This window comes from Agelaius tricolor, unplaced genomic scaffold (assembly GCF_023055355.1).
Source record: "Agelaius tricolor isolate 1412-34295 unplaced genomic scaffold, bAgeTri1.0.p SCAF_22, whole genome shotgun sequence".
NCBI classification, from domain to species: domain Eukaryota; kingdom Metazoa; phylum Chordata; class Aves; order Passeriformes; family Icteridae; genus Agelaius; species Agelaius tricolor.
Window position 1 is genome coordinate 2,606,474 of NW_027269282.1, and position 21,619 is coordinate 2,628,092.

A 21,619-nucleotide genomic window follows, 5' to 3' on the forward strand; every position below is an offset into this window, starting at 1 on the left:
CTACAGCTGTTGAAGTAACTCCATCCCCACATTTCCAAGATTATCAGGCATGTCTCTGAAGCCAACCAATGGGTCTGAACTGGATGGGTCAGATATGGAGCCAGGCCCCTGGTGTGGAGAAGGATTTCATAGCAGGTCTCAGCATCTACAGCAGGGACAGGATGCTGAACACCAAGGGAATGGGAACAGGAGAAATGGGATCCTTGCAACCCAGACAATGCTGGCCAAGGCCAGCACAGCCCAGAGCAGAGGGAGGCACATGCAGAGCCCAGCAGGACAAACCCCAATTTCACTGTGTACTTGCACCACAGCCTGATGCAGCAGTGTCTGCCATGCTGTTCCACCCCTGTCCCATTCAACCCCACCTTCTCCCCCAGCGTTCCTGCCCGTTTCCTTGGGCACCCTCAGATGCACACACAGCCCAACAAACACTCCCTGAGCTCATCAGAGGCTGGGAATCCTTTCAGCACAAACCTCCCACGCTGCGAGAGGGGCAAGCTGCATCTCGCATGGAGCCACAGCAGCAGCCCTCCTTCCCTCCCTGCCCTTCCCACAGTGCCAGCAGGAGCTCTGCACAGGGTGGCACCTGCAGAAGAGAGCATCACCCACTGCAGAGTGACCCTGCTGCTCTGGATGGCTGGGAAGACCAGTGGGAGAGTGCTCACCCTGCTAGAGGCCTGGTGGGTTGGGGTTAGGAGTCAGCATTTGCAAACACAGGAGAACACTTGCCCCATTGCATTCTCACCTACACTCCTCACCACTGCTAAAATTAGTGCATGCTTGAACTTGTCCATTTACCACTCCTGCAGAGCTAAAAGCACGAACAACATGAAATATCAGAGGCCCTACAAAAACAATCATTACTGAGTTAGACTGTACTGGACCACCAAAATTAGGGCTGTAGGTCTCCACTTGAGCAATTAACCCAGACTAACTACTGGAGTGAATATACACAATTCCATCAGAATCACAGAATTCTCTCTTTGCTCTGCCCCAGAAAGCCTGCATGCCAAAACCACCAGGTCCTGTTTCAAATCATAGTGACCCAGTGAAATCCAGGCACATGGCACAGTTGCAACCAAACTGAAAATGGGAGTGTACATTCCCCTATTTGATACAGCCTGGGGTAATGGAGAAAGGGATGTTGTTACAGAATAGTGTAACAGGAGAACAATCAATAGCAGCAGCGTTTACATGAACTCCAGTCTGCGTAAGAAAAGCAGAGGTACAAACTGCAATTACCAGTTTTTATATTACCATTGTTGTTTAATGTCATCTTCAGTGCTCTGTTATTCCATTATAGCACTATAAACAATCAGGATGACCCAAGAATTAACAAATGAAGCTCTTGATGCTTTATCATCTGGATGAAAACAACTTACAGGTCTTTCCTCTTCCTCATAAAATTCTTGATAGTCTTTACTTTTTTAATGTTCTAATTGGCTGCTAGTGAGTTCCTCTTTCTGTGCCACTTTGAAGAAAACCTGCTTAGATCAGCAAACCACGTTGGGCAGATAAAATTCTGCTGATACACAGAGCAAGTGCTTGAACACAGCCTTGTTTATTTGCCTTTTCAATATTGTGACATTTCAGACACCTCCTTGCAGTCAAACTGCCTGTGTGTGTCATTGTGTGGGGAGGCTGAGATCTGCCTGCCCAACATTCCTGCCCTGCCTCCGGTGATGCTGCTCAGCTCCTGCACAGCCAAACACACCACGTGGGATGGTGGCATGCTGCTAAATCCAGCTGCTGTGTTTCACCTTGGAGAAAGCTGCACTACCCCTGCTGTGAGCAAGGATCCTCCTCAGCTCTGCACACAGAGACCCAGCCATCCTCTGGTCCCTCTGCTATGGTGCTGGTCCTGTTCACGCTCTGACTGCAGGCACTGAGCAGCACAGGCATGGAATAAGAGGAGAACACCTGGAGTCACGGGATAAAATGCAGCAGATGACCACTGGTGATTGAAGCTGAGAGACCAGGCACAGATCCTTGGTCCCATTTTCCCTGCTCACTTTACTGGGGAGGGGGGTTCTCAGCAGTGGGGCCAGCACCCAGCTGGGATCATAATAGCCCAAGGTGGCACTGGGCAACTGCAAGGGTGATATGGAGAGAGGGGAAAGACATCCTTCATGCTTGCCAGCTGCAAATTTGGTGGTTGTTTTCCAGCCCAGCTTGGCCACTGGGAGGGTGAGAGGTGTCTGCATCTCTACAATTCTCCACCTGATGCTTTGGGCAATTATTTATGCATGCACTCAACTGCAAATCCCCATTCTGGTAACAGCCTCCAAAAGCACTTTCCAGCAAGAAAAACACAGGCCTTACATCTGCAGATATCTTTTACTGCACAGTGGAAATGCCAGGAGTTATCCCTGCTATCCCAGTAAAAGCGTGTCCTTTCTCAGCTCCTTTGGGGACAACAGCAGCATTACTGAACAATCCCCTCAGGACAGAATCCTGCAACCACCACCAGCAAATCCATCAATTATGATGGAAGACCTCAAACAGCATCCAGGGAACGTGTCCCAGTGAGACACCAGCCTGTCACAAGGGTCAGCACTACTGACAGGTGATGTTCACAGCACTTTTCTCATGCTCCTCCATTCTACACTACAGGCAAGGGCAAGAAAAATACATTCAAAATATTACATTAGGAGGTAGCTTTGACCCCACATGGTGCTCAGGTGCAAACGTCTCCCCAGGGTAAAAGACAACAGATAATTGGATTTGACAAGCAATTTATAGTAGTGCTTTCATCTATGCAGAGTTAATTCAATCTTTTCAATCCTATTTACTGAAACACTGGCACTCACATGTATTCTACTGCCATCATTTGACCCATGCTCAGGAGCAGATGTGATTGGTTGCACAATTAAATGATGCAGCAGTACCCTAATTTAATTTAAAATCTGTGTTTACAGATATCCAGCCCTCACTGAAGCAGCACAGGGCTGACACTTGGTTTGCTGTTTTGGGTTCTGTTTGCTGTACTTCTTACACCTTTGTGGGGCAAACAAATCCTGTGGTATGACCATCCTTACTGCCCTATTACTAAACTGAAAAACAACCTGACTCCCAATTCAAGCATATGCACTGCTGAAATAGCACAGCCAAATTCTCCTTGGATTTGAATCCCTGGGACAGAGCAGCCTCTTGCCGCCTGCAGTGCCTAACAGAATTTGCAAAAAAGTCTTTTTAAAAATGCAGTTTCTACTAATGCTACAGCTCTCAAAACCACCAAGCCACTTCCCAGAGACAGCTGTTTGGGGAAGAGTGGGCACTTTTTTAAAGAAACATGAAAATGGAGTAGTGACATTAATTATCTGTATTCCTCCCTCCTTGCTCCTGGGCAGCCCCCCGGGTTTCCCCATGGGTCGGATCCAGTGTCACTGTCAATGGCAGCCGCTGCAGCCCTGATTAAGTCATTACAAGTCAGCCCTTGTTCCTCCACTTCCAGTCAAGAGCAAAGGAGACACGTGCAGCCTTCAGAAGCCCTGAAGTGCAGCTCTGTTGGTGACACAGCAGGGTGAGTGCAGTTGGCAGAGACCTGTGGGCTCCAGCTGTTTTGGACATGAGTGGTGCCCATGAGTTGGCTGAGCATCACTCCCTGAGAATTTGCTTGGTTCTCTGCTAGAAGTGCCACATGGGGATAAGCAGGGATATTACCAAAGAAGATTGATTATGCTGAGACCACCTTACCATGCATGGTATCAGATTGCAAACCCCACGTTCAACCAGTGCTGGGTTAGAAGTTCAAGCTTCCAGTAAAAATCTGGAAAGCACAAGTCATCCCAAGATCTGGAGCTAATTTCTCTTTGAGCAAGAATCTCTGCACATCAAGCCATAGATTTCCCTATGCAAGGGTTACCCAAAGTCCCCCTTAGTGTTCATTTACTTTTCCAACTCTCTTGGCAGGTTTCATTAGAGCTGGAAACAGAAAGATCCAAAGCAGTTTCCTTTGCCTCACCTAAGAGATGCTCAGGCATAATCAAAAATCCAGAAAGAATACTAGGAGGGGATAAATAAAAAACCACCTATCACCTCTGGGAGTCTAAAAGAACATTATGGCAGCCTGAGCACACAGGGCCTTGTCCCCATCTCACAGCTGGGAAACTGAGGCACAGCTGAACACAGTGACATAGTACAGAGACATGGCAGGACTCGAAATCTCAAGTAACCTCAATTTCTGTCACTCTGCACCTCACACTGCAAGAGCTAAAGAGGCTGTTGTAGGGGCCTGACACTGCTCATGCAGTGTTGGCCCTGACAGAGATCCCTGGGAAGGAAAAGGGTTAAAGAAGGGAATTTTGTTACTTTCTTGTCGTATTTTCTCGTGGGGGGAGAAGCGTCATGCAAGCAGGAGTTTTCCACTGGCTAGGCCCCCTTGCACTTATCAATGGGACCTTTCAGGACTCACTCCCTGATTGAGACATCATTTCCTGTCCAACACACTAACCCCATTGATAACTCCACACTTGATGGGAACTTTTCAAACCTACCAGGAAAAGCTGGGAGACCCAGAACAACATATACATGAAAACAGAACTGGAGTGAAAAGAGAAAGAAGAGAGAAAAAGAAAGAAACAGTTTTGGCCACAATTCGCATGCTGACAAGAAATGTTTGTGACTATGGAGGTGAGCATCTTTAGCAGGTACAGCAGACACAGAAAAGATGCTGGCATACAATTGCAGCACTGGGACTGGCAGGCCTGGCACTTCAGCCCAGTTAGAAATGGAGATGGGCACAAGAGGAAGCTTAAGAACATCCCTCTCTTGTCTTCCTGCCACACAGCAAAAAGAAACTAGGGCTGGCTGTAGAAATGGTCACCATTTCACCCAAAAGGCCAGGAGGCCATAATTACTGATACAGCTTACAAAACAGACTAGAGACTTCAGGTTTCTAAGTACCAGAAATAAAACAAAGAGGAGCAAAGATGAAACTATAGCTCTTTAAGATACCCCAGACAAGAACCCTTCTTCCCCTAATTTATCATACAAAACAGGCTTAGCGTTATTTTCAGGACACAGCAGTCAGCTACCTCCTCAATACTGACCATAAGGGCTCACTTGGTATTGTAACCTCAGCCCAGCTCCAAACACAAGCTCCAGTCCAAAAATCAACCCTTTCCTCAAAGTTCAAGAGCATCTCAAACCACAGCTTTTATTTTTACCCCAGGCAATTAGTATTGCTGCCTACAAAGCTACAATGATACAAAAATATCAGCAGATCTGGATTATTCCCCAACAGAACACCAGCCCCAAAGCTCCCCCAACCCATGCAGGTGCCTGGGAGCACTACCAGAAATGAAGCAGCTGATTCCTGGTTTCAAACCCTGGTCAGCAGCTATCCAGCAAGAAAGCTTTTGATGAAATCTAAACATACAGGCACAGAATAGAGGAAAGGAGCTGCACAAAACAGCAGGAGCCAGGACACTGGCTGGCTGGGTAGATGGTTAGGAAAAGAGACTGGAAAGTTTCCATTGCAATCTCTGTTACTGAACTGCTGTGGGAGTGTGCAAAAGCTCTGTTGTTTTCAGTTACTTGGGTAAGTAGTTTCTGGGGGCCCAAAATGTAGTGCTCTCTCTGTTTTAAGTGCATCTGAAGTATTTAAAATTAGATCCCCTCTTTAATAGGAGCCATTCATGAAAATGTCAGCTTTAAATGTCTTTACACTGCAAGTTACTCACTGTGAGCATACCACCCACTTATCTTATACCCTACAAGGGCAGAGTCTGAAAAGTTTCAAGATCATGACATGTAACAGACCAAACAAGCACAAAGCCTTATTTAAAGGCACTATGAACCCAGCTGGAAACATGACTAGAAGCATGAGTAGAAATAATATTTTATGTTAGACAGGGCAAACTTACCTGCAGGTCAAAGAACTTGCTGTATCTCCGGTAGATGATCTGGGAAGTCAGGTCAGACCATGTTACATTGATGATATAGACCTGTTCAGGGAAAAGAAAACACAAATCAGCCTGGGCCAGGAAGCACAGGATACATGCAAAGGCAGAACAGCCAACAGTGGTTAATTTCAGATCTCACTGGCTGTTCCCACTCCCAGTGAGGAATATAGCCCTGGGAGCAGGACTAACCTAAATTAAAGCTTGTTGCAGCCTCCAACAGAAGTCTTGGGGGAGTACTCAGTGCTCTCCCACACATCCCCATCAGCAGCTCCCACTGACTTTGCTCTGCCTGGAATAAAAGCTCTAATTGACACAATAGCTCACATTTTCTGGTCTGTGGTAGCACACCCTGCCTTCTGTCCTTTTTGGAGGGTCCCAGGGCCAGCTACAGGCATGGCTGGGCGAGCTATTCCACCCCTGAAGCAACAGCTCCTCATGGGGTGCTGATCTCCAGCCCCACACTCCAGGTTGTCTTTGTGTATGGAGCTGTGGCTGCCACCCTTCCCAAGCAAGGAGTGGCTCTGGTTCCACAGGAAATCCAAAGGAAAGGCAGCTCCCCAGGTGCTGTGGAATTACAGCTCTGCAACATCATTGCTTCCACACACCCATAGGTGTGTGACACAAACCAAACCCTGTCACAGCACACAGCTCTTGCTGAGTCACATCAGGGGATGTAAAGCTGGACAGTGAGAGTGACACTGCTTCCTTGCATTGATGGAAACAGCAACAGAAACCTGGAATAAGCCCAGGATTTCCCTTGCCCAACCCTAGTCCATCCCCAAAACAATCCTCTTACAGAAACACCACTTTGCCAGAAGCTGCGATAAAAATGATTTGGATGCACACATACACACAAAAACTTGTACATACACATATAAATACACACACAAAACACAAAAACATTGCCTTTTGACCCTGGTACCTCCAAGATATTTTTTTAAAAAGTTACAAATATGCCAGGTTCTGCTCCCTCATACAGTTGTCCTCAGGCCAATGCTGGTCCTGCTGCCTTGATGACAGATCCACAACAAGACTTCAACAAACACAGGATGGAGCTTTCAAGGGTGACCATGGACATCAATATAATGAAAATCACAGCTAGGAGAGCTCCTGGGCCTTTAAAGCAATTCCCAGGTTTCACATATGGACTGAGATAGCAATCTGGCAGAGGAAACAGGAAAGCATTCCTCCTCCCTCAGCCACAGCACTGCAGCAGGAGATGTCCCTTTGGCCATGGGTGCAGAAGTGAAGCTCTCTGTCTCCAATGATGCTTATCCATCCAATGGGGGATGGATAAGCATCACCCTCTTCTCCATCTCCCCCAAGACACCTGACCATCTTCCAAGCTACTGATTCAATTGCTCCGGTACTTTTACCAATAAAAATTATTGCATAAAAATCCCTGCAGGGGTGTTGAATATTGGCCTTGACAACACTTTTCCAAGGACCACCAATGGATGGTTTTTTCTTCTTCTTTCCCAATAGGAGAGGTATCCTCCCAGAAACCACAGAGATCCTGCAGCCATACTTGCCTCTCTGCCTGTTACAACCACATTCAGCCCCCAAGGCATTCTGCCTCCCATCTCCTGCAGCCCAGTTTCATGGCATTCAACAACTGGAGATGCTGAGCACAGGCTGTTAAGGAGATCTGGGGCCTCTCTCATGATTGTATCAAACATATCAGCTCTTCCCACTGGGGCAGAGACCATCAAGGCTGACAAAGGGAAGATTGCCCAGGGGTAAGAGCCTGACTCTCAGCAAACCCAGGTTACTCTGCTGCATCTCATAATTCTCCTGGAAAACCAAACCACCCGACCTCCTTCCTGCAAGGTCCATATACACAAGGGTTACATCAGCCCTGCCCTGCTGCATGGAGAGGAGGCAAGTCTGTGTAAAATGAAGATTTCAGGTCCCCTTTAAAGATTTTACCCACGCAGTCAAGGCAGAGGAGTCAGAGCCTGGGAAGGAAGGCCTGCTGTTGCCAATTTTCAGGCCAGTCACACTACACTGAAGAATATTTTTCCATGTGTTTGTTGTGGGAAAAAAAAAAGTTTGTAGCTTCAGTCTGAGCTAATTCACACACAAATATTTCTACTCATCCTCTATCCAACAGCTACTTTCAGATGGAAAACCCATTGGATTAAAAACAGATCTTGACAGATGGGAGCTGAATAGGCTCCAAAAGCAACTTCAGATACTGTAATTCTGGCCCTGAGTTCTCACAAAGGGAATGAGACAGGAGGAGAAACATATTGCACATGTAAATAAAGATTATAATTTTTTGTTCATTATGCATGTTTTCTTCAGAAACTAGAAACAAAACACATATGCCACAGACATCCAGGCACTTTGAATTTCATGGCACTTCAGGCTTCTCTGTGCTGCTCTTCAGAACCCACAGAAACTGTGAGTTCCTGAAATTTTTAACAGCCTACAAGTCTGCTTGTTCAAAGCCTAATCCCAGCAGAAGTCAATCCTACTTTAAGATTCCAGTTTGGTGGTGCAGTAAGTGGCACAACGCCTCCATGACACAAGGAGGGGCAGAGTTGGGTGCACAGGGATATTCTGGGCAAGAGAGAGGTTGGATTTATTTGGTGCAGGAGCAGCAGCCCACTGCATGGTGCAGATACATTCCCAGATCTGAAATTCAGGCTCTGTGGGAACGAAGTCACCACTGAATTCAGTCAAGCCAGGATTTTGCTGCACATTTAGAACAGCAATTAAGTCTTTTTGAGTCTAAAGTCTCCTCAAGCTCAGTAAGTGATGGATGGGGCAGCATGCAGATACACTGACTTCTATTTCAAGGAAAGATTACAGCAAAAGCAAGAAAAGCCTTTAATCATAACCTGATGTTATGTGAAGTGAAAAACCAGTGGGCTCAAAATCTGCTTGGTGGGAGACAGGTGCAAAACCTAAAACAGCTATTGATCTTTTTTGCTTGTTTGCCTAAATCAAATTGCTTCCCAAAACCCACCATTTAAAATAATGGGGTTTGGTTGAAAAAGATTTGTAAAAGGTCAGATTATAAATACAAGGTCTAGAGGTTTCAGAAGCCTTAGATATCACATTTCTCTTCCTTAGAGATCTGAGTTTGGAAGTTATTTGCTTCTGCTGCCTTGGTCAGATGCATAACCTTTTCATGAGCAGCAAACATTAAATCAGCTTACCTCACCACATTTTTTTTCCTCAGATCTTAAAATGGGTTGCTGTGAAAGTGATCAACAATGTCCCAAGAGAGAGGGAGAAAAGCAGTCCTGGGGGAGCCCAGGGCCATGCAAATGCAAGGGGACAAGGAGGCAGCAGGAAATATCAGATAAATAGGGAGAGTCATCCGAGGCTTGAACACCCAGCAGAGCCAGCATTGCTCTCACAGCTGGCTCCTGCAGAGCCAAGGGAAGGCTTTCTGTGGCACCCAGCAACTCCCCAAAACTGAGCCACACAAGCCACAACTCCATCATGCAGCTGGTCCTGCCCACGAGAGAGTCCCAGCTCCTTGGCACATTCTGTCTTGATAAAAAGATAAAATCAAAGTACCTCACATACCTGGGAGCAAGCTCTTTCATGTAAGTACAGTGTTTTCCTACACACAACTGAACTGTAATTGAGATTCCAAATTACTACAGTAATTAATTACTAAAGGCAAAGAGACCTGCTTTATGTATCTGCCATGTTTATAACCATAAAGGAGTAAAAATGCAAATGCTATTCAAATGCTTCACCTTAAAAATCTTTAACAAAAAGTCCTTAACAATGAATGAAAATTGACATAGAAATTACAAACAACTCACTGCACAATCATTGGGTGCTCCAGACACTAAGAACGTTCACATTTTAATTTCCCAAGTCCAGTCTTTTTTTGATGTACTATTATATTTTTAAATAAATCCTTCTTCAGAGAAACAAGAAGCTGACTTGAAAGACCGTAGAATATTAATCAGGAACTGAGCTTGATAAGTAGCTCTTAATATTCATGGCTTATGAAAGAAGGTGCAGGGTGCTGTTCCAGCATATGTCACAGTTGAGACAGCCACGATACACAGAGTATCACCAGACAATTTCAGAAAGCTTCAACCCACACAGAGCAACATCCTACCATTTCAGAAGGCTGCAAGTGTCTGCCCTGCCTGCTCTTTAGCCCAACCTTTTATACCCTCGTGTTCATGCATTGCACCAGTGTGCCCTCTGCTCCCTGTGGTGGTTGGTCAGTGCCCCTGGGCACTCCATGGCTCATTATCTTTGATACTGCTCACCTGCTGCTCACAGCTGTGCCCACTGGGGATGGGGCTCTGCCACAGCCCCACTCCCCATCATCACACACTGTGTGCCTACAGGGTGCCAGGGGGATTTTATCAGCTGCTAATTATTGCTGTTAAATTCTAGCTCTGGGAAACTTCTTTACCCGCCAGAGAGCAGAAAATTTATTGTAAACTGAAGTCATTGCTCTCCCTTTACTGTCTACACAAGCAATGAGGAGAGATGACTTCCTACTACAAAACACATCCACTCTAACGTCACTGGGCATGGCCTTATCATTGACTGTCTTGTTTTCACTGGAAAATATCCAGCTCCAGCCAGCACAAACCCCAGAGGTACCAAATTCAGGTTATTCTCATGTGATTATTTTTCAATTGTTTTTTCAGAGGTTAACATCTTGTTGTCTACAGCCAGATGAGCTGAGGAGGAAGACAAATATCTGAAACTGGTCGTGTGACGAGACCAAGATTAGAACATAGACAAATACAAGAGCTATTGGCAAAAGGAAGATTGAAAAGCAGAAACCAGAAATATCCCTGCACACATTAGAGAGGGTGATGTTAACCTCTAATAAGTAAACACCAGCTATTAAGAGAGTTCTGTGAATGCAAAAGACAATGCTACAGTGCAGTTTGTGCGCAGATACCATCACGATATCCCCTTTTATCCTGGAAAATGTCAGCTTCTTCAAAGACTCCTGTTTAAGTGTTGGATGTTTGTCCTCCTATGAATCAGGTCTGAATTGGAAAAGATACACCTTCTCCCTGTATTCAGATGCTATCACCACCTGTGAGCTGGAAGCTTTCCACACATGTGAATGCTCCCTGCTCCACTTCCATGCAAAGTCAATTCAGCTCCTGCAAGGCTTGCAGCAATTTCAGCTGCTTCATTTACCTGGCAGAGTTTGCATTAAAACAACTTAAACTGTAGCAAAGTCAACATTCATCTGTGCCCTAAATTACCAGAGTACAGCCACTGCACCAACTCACTGTTTGCATAACCTTTTAATGTCAAATGTGTGCTGATGAGCACAAATTGGTGCTGGCCCAGATCCAGATTTGAAGTGATATCAGCCTAGGGATAGCAATTTTGGTAGCCACAAGACCAAAGCAGCAAAGCTGTTCAGCTTCCTGATGCGGTTTGGTGGATTTTATGTATCTTCCTCTATCCTGTAAGACACTGGCAGCTGGGGTTTCCCTGGGATAAGGGGCCCTAGTGTCCCCAATTTCTGCCCTATACAAGGGCCAGTGTGGCAACAGAAAGAGTGGAATGCTCCAGGAATAAACACAGAGAGTGTAAGCCCATGCACACATCACCTGTGCCTTCACTTGGCTTGGATCGCATCTGACTCTGGATTCAGTGAGCACAGCACGGGCTTCTTGCCCAGCTCACTAACATCCAAAAGGCCCTAAAAAGCACTGTGAGACCTGGGAAATTCCCACAGAGGTGAAGTCAGACCCTCAGCCCCAAGCCAGTGGTAAGTCCATCACTGGTGCCATGCAATGAGGTCACCTTTCAGCACGACGGTCTCCTCAGCTCAGCTGGGGCAGGGCCAAGGAAGAGCTATTTTCAAACCCACTCCAGAGCTGTTCTCACTCCAGGATTTTGAAGACTGAGCTGAGAAACAGAGATGAGACTTGGAAGAAATATGAGACCCAGGGAGCCCCAGACAGGAAAGGTCCTTGCAGGGTGGCTGCTGCCAGGGCAGGATGCCTCAGAGCAGTCCCAAGGAGGGGGTGATGTGGGCTGCACACAGGTGTGGGGCATCTGGCTTTCTCATGCACCAGATGTGCTCCCACAGACACCCCTCTACCCAGCTCGTGTTTCCATTACCAATGGGGAAAATGTAACTGAGAAAAGACAAAATGACCCAGGGGTCTCATGGACAAATGTTGCACGTACCTAAGTCTTGGAAGCAAAGCAGAGTTACAGTATGCTGGGAGGGAGTAAACTGAACAGCTCTGGCATTTGCCAGGTCTCATCTGTGAGCAGCCACCACACAGGCAACTAAAGCAGGACATAGCAATTCCAGTCTCCATCATAATTTGCAAGCTAATTTACAGTCAAAATAAACATACAAGTGAGGTGGAAGAAAAAAAAAACAGGGAGGGGGAGATATCAGAGTTTTCCTTTCTCCACATTTCTTTTGTGGATCTTGTTTCACCTCTAAGCTACAGTGTAAAAGGATTAATGCTGCCTCTCTTTTCAGCCATATCACACCAAATCTGTTGTGAGTACACAAAAAACAAACTCCTTTCTAGTTCCCAATCTAGTCATAGTCTCAAGACTCAAACTGGGTCCATTCTAGTTTAGAAAACCACACCACTACTGCAACCTATATGAGCACAGATCTTCCTCCCTGGTGGAGCAGTAACCAGGGTGAAATCTGTTTCTCTTTGCCAAATCCCAGTACTTAAAAACAAATGAGAATAGCAAACAACTGCCTCAAGCCAGCCAGCAGACATCCCTGGAACACAGGAAGAGGAACTCACTGGAGTATGGAGGCACCTGGCTGGATGACTTTGCTGGTTTCCTAGCTCCAGGGGGACAGACCAGACACAGAACAGAGCTGTGTCTGGATGATGAATCCAGCTTGTCGTGTCACACAGGCAGAATAAGACAGTACTTACCCTCCCATATTTTTCTCATGCACTGATGAGGTTTTAAAGCCCACAGTTCAAATTCTGATTTAGTCTCCAAATTCACCCCTCAGGTTTTTGGCATTTGCCAACTTAAGTTTCTAAACACTTCTTCAGGCCTTTCCAGCATCTTCCTGCTAAGAAGATTCTGAGTTGTCCCACACAATCAGAGCAATAAGCCGAAAGCAGAAAACCTCCCTGCTGTATTTCCCTGCACAGCCATGCAAATGACCATGAGAGGCATAAAAAGGTAAAAAGTGGAATCTGCACCCATGATTTGTGGCAGTGACTTGACCAGAGAGCTGCAGAACTGGAACAGCTGGGAGCCCTGCAGCTTGGTTACAAACCACCTCCGAGCCTCTAGCCAGGCTTGTTTGATTACTTCATTTAAGTTCATCTTGGGGGTGTGTGAGCAGAATATGATGTGTCTGATTCTTGCAGACATGCAGTAGCTGTGCTGCATTAGCAGGGTTTTGTTTGTTCTTAACTGATATCCTGAGTCATGTCAAAGACCTGTCAAGGCTATCTGAACTCCAGCATATCCAACAACTACAGCTTACAGAAAGAGAAAAAGAGCTAGTAATGACTGGTCACTTCTCCACTACCAGTTCCCAGCTTCTGGAAGCAGATGAGCAGCTTCCCTGCAAGGGGAGGAAACAAAGGAAGGGGACAGCATCCACCCATTACATTTACATGTGTACATGAGGGAGAGGGAGCATCTGTGAGGAGCACAATGTGGACCCATATTTCTGTTTCCAGTCTGTCTCAATCCGGAACTATTTGTGAAGCAGAATAACCACAAGACTCAGTTTCTGCCATTTAAGAGTTGTCAGGTTATTAGAAAACAGAACATCTGAGCCTACAGAGCATTAGAACCTCAGAGTGACAAATGTAAAATGGAAACAAGAACATACAGGCTCTCTGTGAAACCTGCCTCCCTCATGGCCTTCTCAAATACCCTACCCAGGTCTGAAAGAGGTTGTGCAAGGCAAGCAAACAAAAATAATACAGCTGCACTTGGAGGTCAAGATTTTTCAGCTTACTGCCTCTTAAATCTGAATGCCTTCTGCCTTTTAAACTATTTTAACTCAATGCTTGTGTCCTTCTCCTCAGCAGATGGTTGGTGTTTCACGACAACCCTAAAATATGAGCATTTCCTGGTGGAAGAAGAAAATCTCCATTCAAGAAAAGAGAACTAGAAAAAGAAACAATCAACAGACAAAATAGACTCTTGAGTTTTAAATACTCCAAGTTTCACTGACCAATTTTGAATACAGGAATTACATCAATTTCACTAAACTGGTTTTAGAGAATGATTTGCATCTGAAGTTGTTCTGAAATAAAACCTATCACTCCCAAAGAGTACAGCTTAATGTGGAACTCCTTGGGGCCAGTGCTGGATGGGGAAGTGAGGTGGAGGTTTTTCTAAGCCAATCACTTATCAGGTCCTACATCATCATGTCAGTTGCAAGGAAAACAGCAGACACCAAGGGGAAACAGCACTTAAAAAAAAAAAAACTACTTTCCAATATGAAATTACTTAATTCCCCTGTCCTTCTTCTCTACAAAGGAACAAATGTTAAAAACCGACTCAAAACTGGCTTCATCCTCCGTCAACTGAAATGAGTTTTAACAGAAAAGCATTGAGGGAGACATGAGCATTTTTAAAATGACTCCTCAGTTTACAGCACATCTTGCAATGTTCAGCTGTAAGAGATCACTCTGCTGTCATCAGCAATGATGATCATTCAGATGAGGGCAATGTTTGTACATTAAATCCAATCCTGGTCCAAATGGGTACAACCTGCATCTGATTTTGACTGCCATTACAGCATCATTAGACTCACAGAAGCCAACAGGAAGAGTTTAATTCCCCTCATGGTGCTGGATCAAACCTCACATGAAAGCAAGATTGGTAAAGTATCAGAAGGATGCTGCCAAATTGAAGAGGCTTATAAGAGAAGCAGCTGAATTAATTTTGGCACAAGAGGAATTGACTTGAGGGATGTTCAAAATAGGACAAGCAGAGCTCTACTCATATTTCAGGCAAAGGGATCTTTGTCATGGAGTGCCCTGGGGCCAGGGATACAGGAATAGCTTGGTCAAATAAGAACCAACAAAAAACTGCTTGCTACTGTTAAGTGCATCAAGATTGACAAGATACAAGATAGAGAGACAAAATGCAGCCTGGAAATGGCTGTTTTCTACATGTCTCAACCACCCCTGCACCGAGTTATTTGTTCCTGTGGGAGTTCTCTTGAAGCACCTTTCTGCTCTGAGAACAAGGGCCCTTCTACATTGTACCAGCAGGCCTGGGCTGATGCATTTCCCCAGCTGTGGAGCTCATGCTCAGTGCTGGAGCAGGCACAGCTTGTGGCCACATGCAGACACAGCGCACCACGGTGCTGCCCAGCCCATTTCACACAGCCCCAGAGCAGCTCTGCTGCAGCTACAGACCCTCACTTGCTCCCTGCCCAGGCTGCCTTGAGGCTGCAAAGAGGCGTTGTTGCTACAGCCCAGCCTCCCTTCTGGCTCCCGGCATCCAGGATTCCTGCTCTGCAGCAACACTTGCATGTAGTTTATATTAGCATGCAAATCTTCCGGCTTTGATTTGTAACCTTACGTATGACCCCCAGATGCAGCGGTTGGTTGGAAAAGCAAAGCAAGGGCCTGGGAAAACGAGCAAAACTCCTCCAGGCCCTTCCAGAACAATGACAAAGCTCTGGGACATTCTTAGTCCAAATAATGGAAATCTCCTGGGATTTTGCCATAGAATACTGGGATTTTTTTTCTTCTCATTTTGAGTAGAGGGAAATAAAAAGTTCATGTAAACCAAGAGACCCTCAGATTCACAAAGCCAGACCTGAGGGGCACAGTACTCTAAGTGTGAAAAACAAAAACCAACTCTGAAACAAACTCTTCTAGTTTCTATCCTGTTTTGCAGCTATGTTTTTCATGCATGACTAAAGGATAAAACTTGAGGTGAAATCAACATCAACCAGCAAAGCATTCCAGAACTGCCAGCATAACATGCTGACACATCATAGAACGGTGTGGATTGGAAAGGACCCTGAAGATGATCTAGCTGCAACCCCTCTGCCATGGGCAGGGAAACTGTATTTGCATTTTAAATGCAAAATGATAGAAGAGCAACTGAAAAAAGGAGCTATCCTCAAAACATAAACACCATTCTGCAAATGTTCAATGCACATAGATCTTTAATTATACTGCATGACTACATCTATATATATCTATAAAAATATAAAAGAATGAATGTACTTGTTCTTTACAGAACAATTCTGACAATGTAAAACCAATTCCTGGAAAAAGGGAACAAATTTCCACAGCCCCTGAAAGACGCAATGCTGAAGTCACTGGAAAAATGTCTTTCACTGTAGTGACCTTTGACTTCAGGCTTTAGAGAAATCTATGTTACTTGTGGGGAGAAGAATGAAAGAAGAAAATGATTTTGTGTCCTCGTCTTGCAAACAATGTCTGAATTGCACTGCAAAATGCCTAAGAGGCAAACATGGAGCACCCTCCTTATTCCAGCCTTCAGCCCCTGGCCTTCTGGCCAAACCAGGAAAACTGATGCAAGAGTCCTGTGCAGAATGGATTCCCTCCCGGCAGGGCACCGCACTCAATTAGACACAAAATTACCTTCTTCCTGTGGACCTTCAGGGTCTACAGGAAGATACTGTGCCAAATCCTCACACCCTCAATCACTGCCTCTTTGCTAAGCTGAACTATTGTCTCTGCCCTTTCCTTCCCTCCTACTCTTCTCACAATCATCCTCCTTTTCCCTCCTTTTCCCACGCTTGGCTTCCTGCCTTCCCACTTGCAGGAACACCCTCTCCAGCCCCAGCCATGCAGGACTGTCACAGGCAGTGCAAACCCATCCCTCTCCAACTCTGCAACCTGGGCCACACACAGGGACAGGCACAGGGACACTGAGCCAAGCCCAGCAGCTTCCAGACTGCCTTTAGCCATCACTCCGCCCTGCTGGGATGCACAGAGGTGGGAGAGGTGGGAGAGATGGGAGAGATGATGGGAGATCTGCTTTGTTCAGCCCAGAGCAATACTGGGCTTTGGGTATTTCTGCTCAAAATATCACTCCCTTTAAACCCTGCAAATATAAGGATCTGATGTTAGGGAAAGCTCTTTTACTGCTGGGCACAGGGATGGCTGCTGGATAGGACAGTCCCACTGCCTTGCTTCACCCCCAGCTGAGGAACTGGAGATGAGTCTCCAGGCTGGTCTGCAGCCAGAGGAGAAGGTTGTCCTATTGACCAGCACTGCCCACCAACCCAACCTGCTTCTCTGCAGTTTGTACATGGGGTACAAAGGAGATGGACCCCTAAAAGAATGTTAAATTAGGGTATTATCAGCAGCTGTGACCATACTGCCAAAGGATCTGATCACCAAATCCAGCCATACCTGGCTCAGGGCCTGGCACAAGCCACCACCTGAGCTCCTGCTGTGAGCCTGCACTCTTTCAGTGTAGGAGTGAAGAACACACCCAGGGATTTTCAGTCACCCTAAGCTGGGCTTTGTCACTTGCACAGCTTCTCCCCATAAAAAACTCCACATCTTCTCTGGAGATATGCACTGCTCTTTGGCAATGCAGCTTCTGTCAGAGATGCCAGGGTGCAGTGGCTACACTAATTCCTTCTTGTTTCACAGCTCAGGCAAAAACCTCACATACCCTGGGAATTACTCATTTTTGGAAGGAAAGTATGTGGCTGCAAGTCAGCATGTGCCCCATTAGAAATAACCTTTTTAGGGCCATGCCCATATTATATGTTCTATCAAAATCACTAATAAAACATGAATCAGCAAAATGACTTATAAGTTTACATCTCTGTCAAATTCGGGGCTTACAGTGCTTGAGAACAATAAACAAACCTCTTCCTTTCATTCCCAAGCCTGAATGTTCTCCCTCTCTTAGCCACTTAAAGGGAATTATGTATGTTGCACAGACAGAAACTCTATTAAATCTGCTGAAATGTCCACCCAAAGCCCAGAAAGATCACTGACTGTAACAGCAGGCTTTCAAGAACTAATACAGCTGCACTCAACACAGCAGCACCTGGAGACAGCAGGAATTTGCTAGGCAGAATTTGGAGAAAAAGTCCTAGCTTTAATGCAACAATACACTGGGATCTTAAACTGGCCAAAGCTACTCATCTCAGATCCCTGTCTAGGTAGGTGCCAAGGGTACACATCCATCTCCAGAGGTGCTCTTCCCCTGCCTGCAGGAAGAGACAAATCCAGGCAGACATCTAAGGCCTACAAGGCTGAAGTTAAGGTGGATGTACAGTAAGGAAAGATCCTCATGATGCTGAGATGCCCAAATTGACCAACCTGTGTCTCCTCTATGATGCAGCACTATCAGTTCAAAGCAGCTTGGCTGAGTCAGCTCACTCACACAAAGAGCCCCAAATCTTTGCTGGGCACATGAGCTCTGGCTCAGCATCACTGGTAGTGATGTAACATTTCCACGTGCCTGATCCTTTTAAAAAAACAAGGATTTGATTCCAATCCTCACTCAAAAGATTCAAAGTTTTTAACCTGGGTCCCCAGAGTGATTGGAAATTCTAATTTATGAAGCGCTAAACAGGAAGGAGCTGGAGGCAGCACTGTCATTCACCACAAGGCAGAGAGGCAAAGGGCAGGGAGAGACAAACCCTGCAGCCACCTCTGCTCCAGGGCTGCCTGGCCAGGGGGCAAGCTGAGCTCAAATCCCTCACCCCCGTGTGCAGGGCATGAAGCAGTGGGCTGAATGCCACAAAATGCAGGAGGTGTGAATTACAGCATCTTAACTCACACCCTGAAGTGTCTTATTGCAAAAGGGCTTCTGGCAGAGGTTGGATTTTTTATTTCCAATGTTGTAATTCCCCTGTCTCTTCCCTCTCCCCCACAACAGCCCCTCCAGTAGAGGTACATCCAAAGAGGATCAAATCTCACCCTCCTCAGCCCTGTAAATGCAAGCAAAACTAGCAGGACTTGGCCCACTGTGCCTTTTCTTAAGGCTTCAGCAATATTAAATTAATACTCTTTAAATATGAAACACTTGTTGCCTTGGAACACAAAGATGGATGTAAAATCACTGGATTTACAGATGGGTGCAATGGGTGGGCTCTGCTGACAGGGAAAGCATCCCATGCTCTAGGAGAATGCCTCCCTTTCCATCTTCCACACACCCTCTGTGGCAGGAGCAGATGGGCTGCCCTTGGGGCCAGGGCCTCATTCTCCAGCTCTGTTTGCAGGCTGCTGATGGGAGCTGGCTCTCCACCTGCATGCTCACAGGTAAAAATAAATCCTTGCCCACACACCAGCAGATGTAGACTGTCAAAAGTGAGGGCCTGCCCTCAGCAATTCCACTGGCCCCCTAGGTCCAGGATTTGCCCTGGTCTGCCTCAGGAAGAAGGAATGGACATCCCCCAGGTGGAGCAGCAGGGTGATTCATCACTCCAGGGCCAGGAAGATAGATTCCATGGTTGAAAAAAACCAAAATCTGGGGCAAAAATCTGCTCACAAGTCAACCAAATTCCACTGGAAGCAGCAACCATGGAGTAAGCATTCCACAAGGCATCCCAAATCTTGTCTGACACAGCCCCTGTGGCTGCCCTCACTTGATGGAAGGGACAAAGTCAGACAGAATGATGGCAGGAGCTCTACCAGACGAGAAGGCCACAGGCTTGGGTGCCAGAGAGACGCCACTAGGCTCCCACAGTCTCTCCTCCCTGTAACCATCCAAATTGCTCTTGAGGGTAAGCAAAGGAGGCCAGCTGGAGAACAGACTGGTAGTTTCAGTGGAGGATAACCAGCAGCCCTGAGACGTGGCTGACCACAGGGCAAAACCACAGCCCCATCAGCATTCTCCAGGAGTGTCTCAGACAGCCCAGGACTGCCCTGGATGGGACAGACCAGAGTACAGCTGGGGCTGCATGGCTGTGTCCCATGCTGTCTGTGCTCCAGAGGACACAATTTCTGCTCCCCCAGCTGCCTGGGAGGCTTCTCCACCAACAACACAAAGACAGCCAAAATGCTCCTCAAAGCTTGTAAATAAGGAGGCACACCTCACTTGGTGGTGAGATTTTGCCTGTTCTCCATGGTCACAAAAAACCTTTTCTGAACACTGAGATGAGTGATTTGCTTTGGTCCCATGGACAAATGTCACCTCCTCAGGACAGGAAATCTTCCTAGAAAGTGTAGGGCAGAGACTGAACAGCCTGTGGAGATCACAACAGCAATCCCTTGGAGACTCAGCCTGCCAGGGCACTGAAGGACACAGTAAACTTCAAGAAAGGGCCTTAATTCCAGAGATTTCAGCAGGATTTAAGCCTGCACTTAACTCTTGTCACTGATCTGCAGCCTGTGACCATCAAGGCCTTCCTCTCTGTCCCTTTGTCCCAGGAAGTGACAAATTACAGTGCCTGAACTTCTACAACTGCTGATTTGGGGTCTCTGTGAAAGTCCTAACTTGCTGAGTATCATCCTTCTCCTATAATTCTGGGCTTTCCCAAAAGCAGTCCATGCAGTTGATCTACACCCCTGACCAACAGTGCTTTTCCAGCCTTGCAGAGATGAGCAGGAACCCTCAGCCCAACATCCCCACAACTCCAGCACACACAGATTGCTCCCATACCCCATTTTCACACATCACTCACAACCTGCCAACTTTCAGCTGGAGATGACTGAATCCTCTCCATATTGGCTCACTTCTTGCCACAGCTGCAGCAGCCTACACAAGCTTCCAGCCCTTGTTAAACCTCACGAGCTGTGGATGCCAGCCTGACACTAGTGCAGCCTGGGGAGGGATCTGAAGCAGCCCCTCCATGGTGGCAGGAGAGCCAAGCCATGGCTGCAGTCACTCAGCAGCCAGAACTCTGTGGAGAGGCTGCCACAAGGCTTTGGTGTCAACTGCACTGCCTCTTAGCTTGAAACCACGAAAAGCCACAGGCAGCAAGGGTGTCACCAGCTCCCCAAGTCAGCAAATCACTATCACAGCAAGAAATCACAGAAAGCAGAAAAATGTCACCTTCTACCTAATCAGCCCCATTGCAGGCCCACGGATTTAAGAAGCAGGACAGGCAAAACAGGCTGAAGTTTTTTTCAGGAGTTCAGAGAAATCCCATTTATGGGAAAGGGGTACTAATTCCCAACTGCAAATGTGGCCTCTCAAACAGGTCCACCAGCACACTTGGAAACACCTGAAAGGCTGACTGGAGACCCATCTACCCTCCCACTGGCATGGGAACCCTCCTTAGCTAAAAACCAACTCCAAAGCACCACTGAACTACAAATCTCCTTGGCAGGGTAAATTATCAGAGCATGATTTAAAAGTGAGCTCTGAAGTGAGGGAGCTCAGCCAACCCCTGCATCTGGCCACAATATTGAGAGTCAATCCCCTAGTTAACAACCTCAGACTCCATCGAGGTGTGACATTAAAAAACAACCCAAATAATATCCCAGCCATGTCATTTTATTCTTTTTTTCCCTTGAAAGGACATCTGGCATGCAAGCCTTGGGTTTTCCCTCATCCCAGGAAAACCAACAGCCACATTTTCCAGAGGTCTCTTTTCCCTACCCAGGGAGTGGAAGGGATGCAGTCAGTTAATGCATGGCTCTTAACATTTTTCCAGTGAGCTGGTTGGACTCCCATTCCCTTCTCCCATGGAGGAACACAGCTGCTATAATCAGCCTGTAGCTGGGAAGGGGATGGAAATACCATTCCTGTCACTGCTGCATAAAAATCAGCAGCTGACACCGACAGATTGCAATGAACCTGTAACCCCCTTTAAGAAGGTAAAGCAT

General features: G+C 46.5%; 1 protein-coding gene across 4 annotated transcripts in view; it reads right to left on the reverse strand.

The window, feature by feature from the left end:
• The window catches only part of SH3PXD2A (SH3 and PX domains 2A), a 245,823-nt gene that overhangs the window by 197,254 nt on the left and 26,950 nt on the right, over positions 1 to 21,619 (reverse strand). For all 4 annotated transcript variants that reach the window (XM_071446391.1, XM_071446390.1, XM_071446389.1 and 1 more), the window contains exon 2: positions 5,868 to 5,948. In XM_071446391.1, coding sequence (XP_071302492.1) covers positions 5,868 to 5,948 — 81 coding nt within the window. The remainder of the gene's footprint in view (positions 1 to 5,867; positions 5,949 to 21,619) is intronic.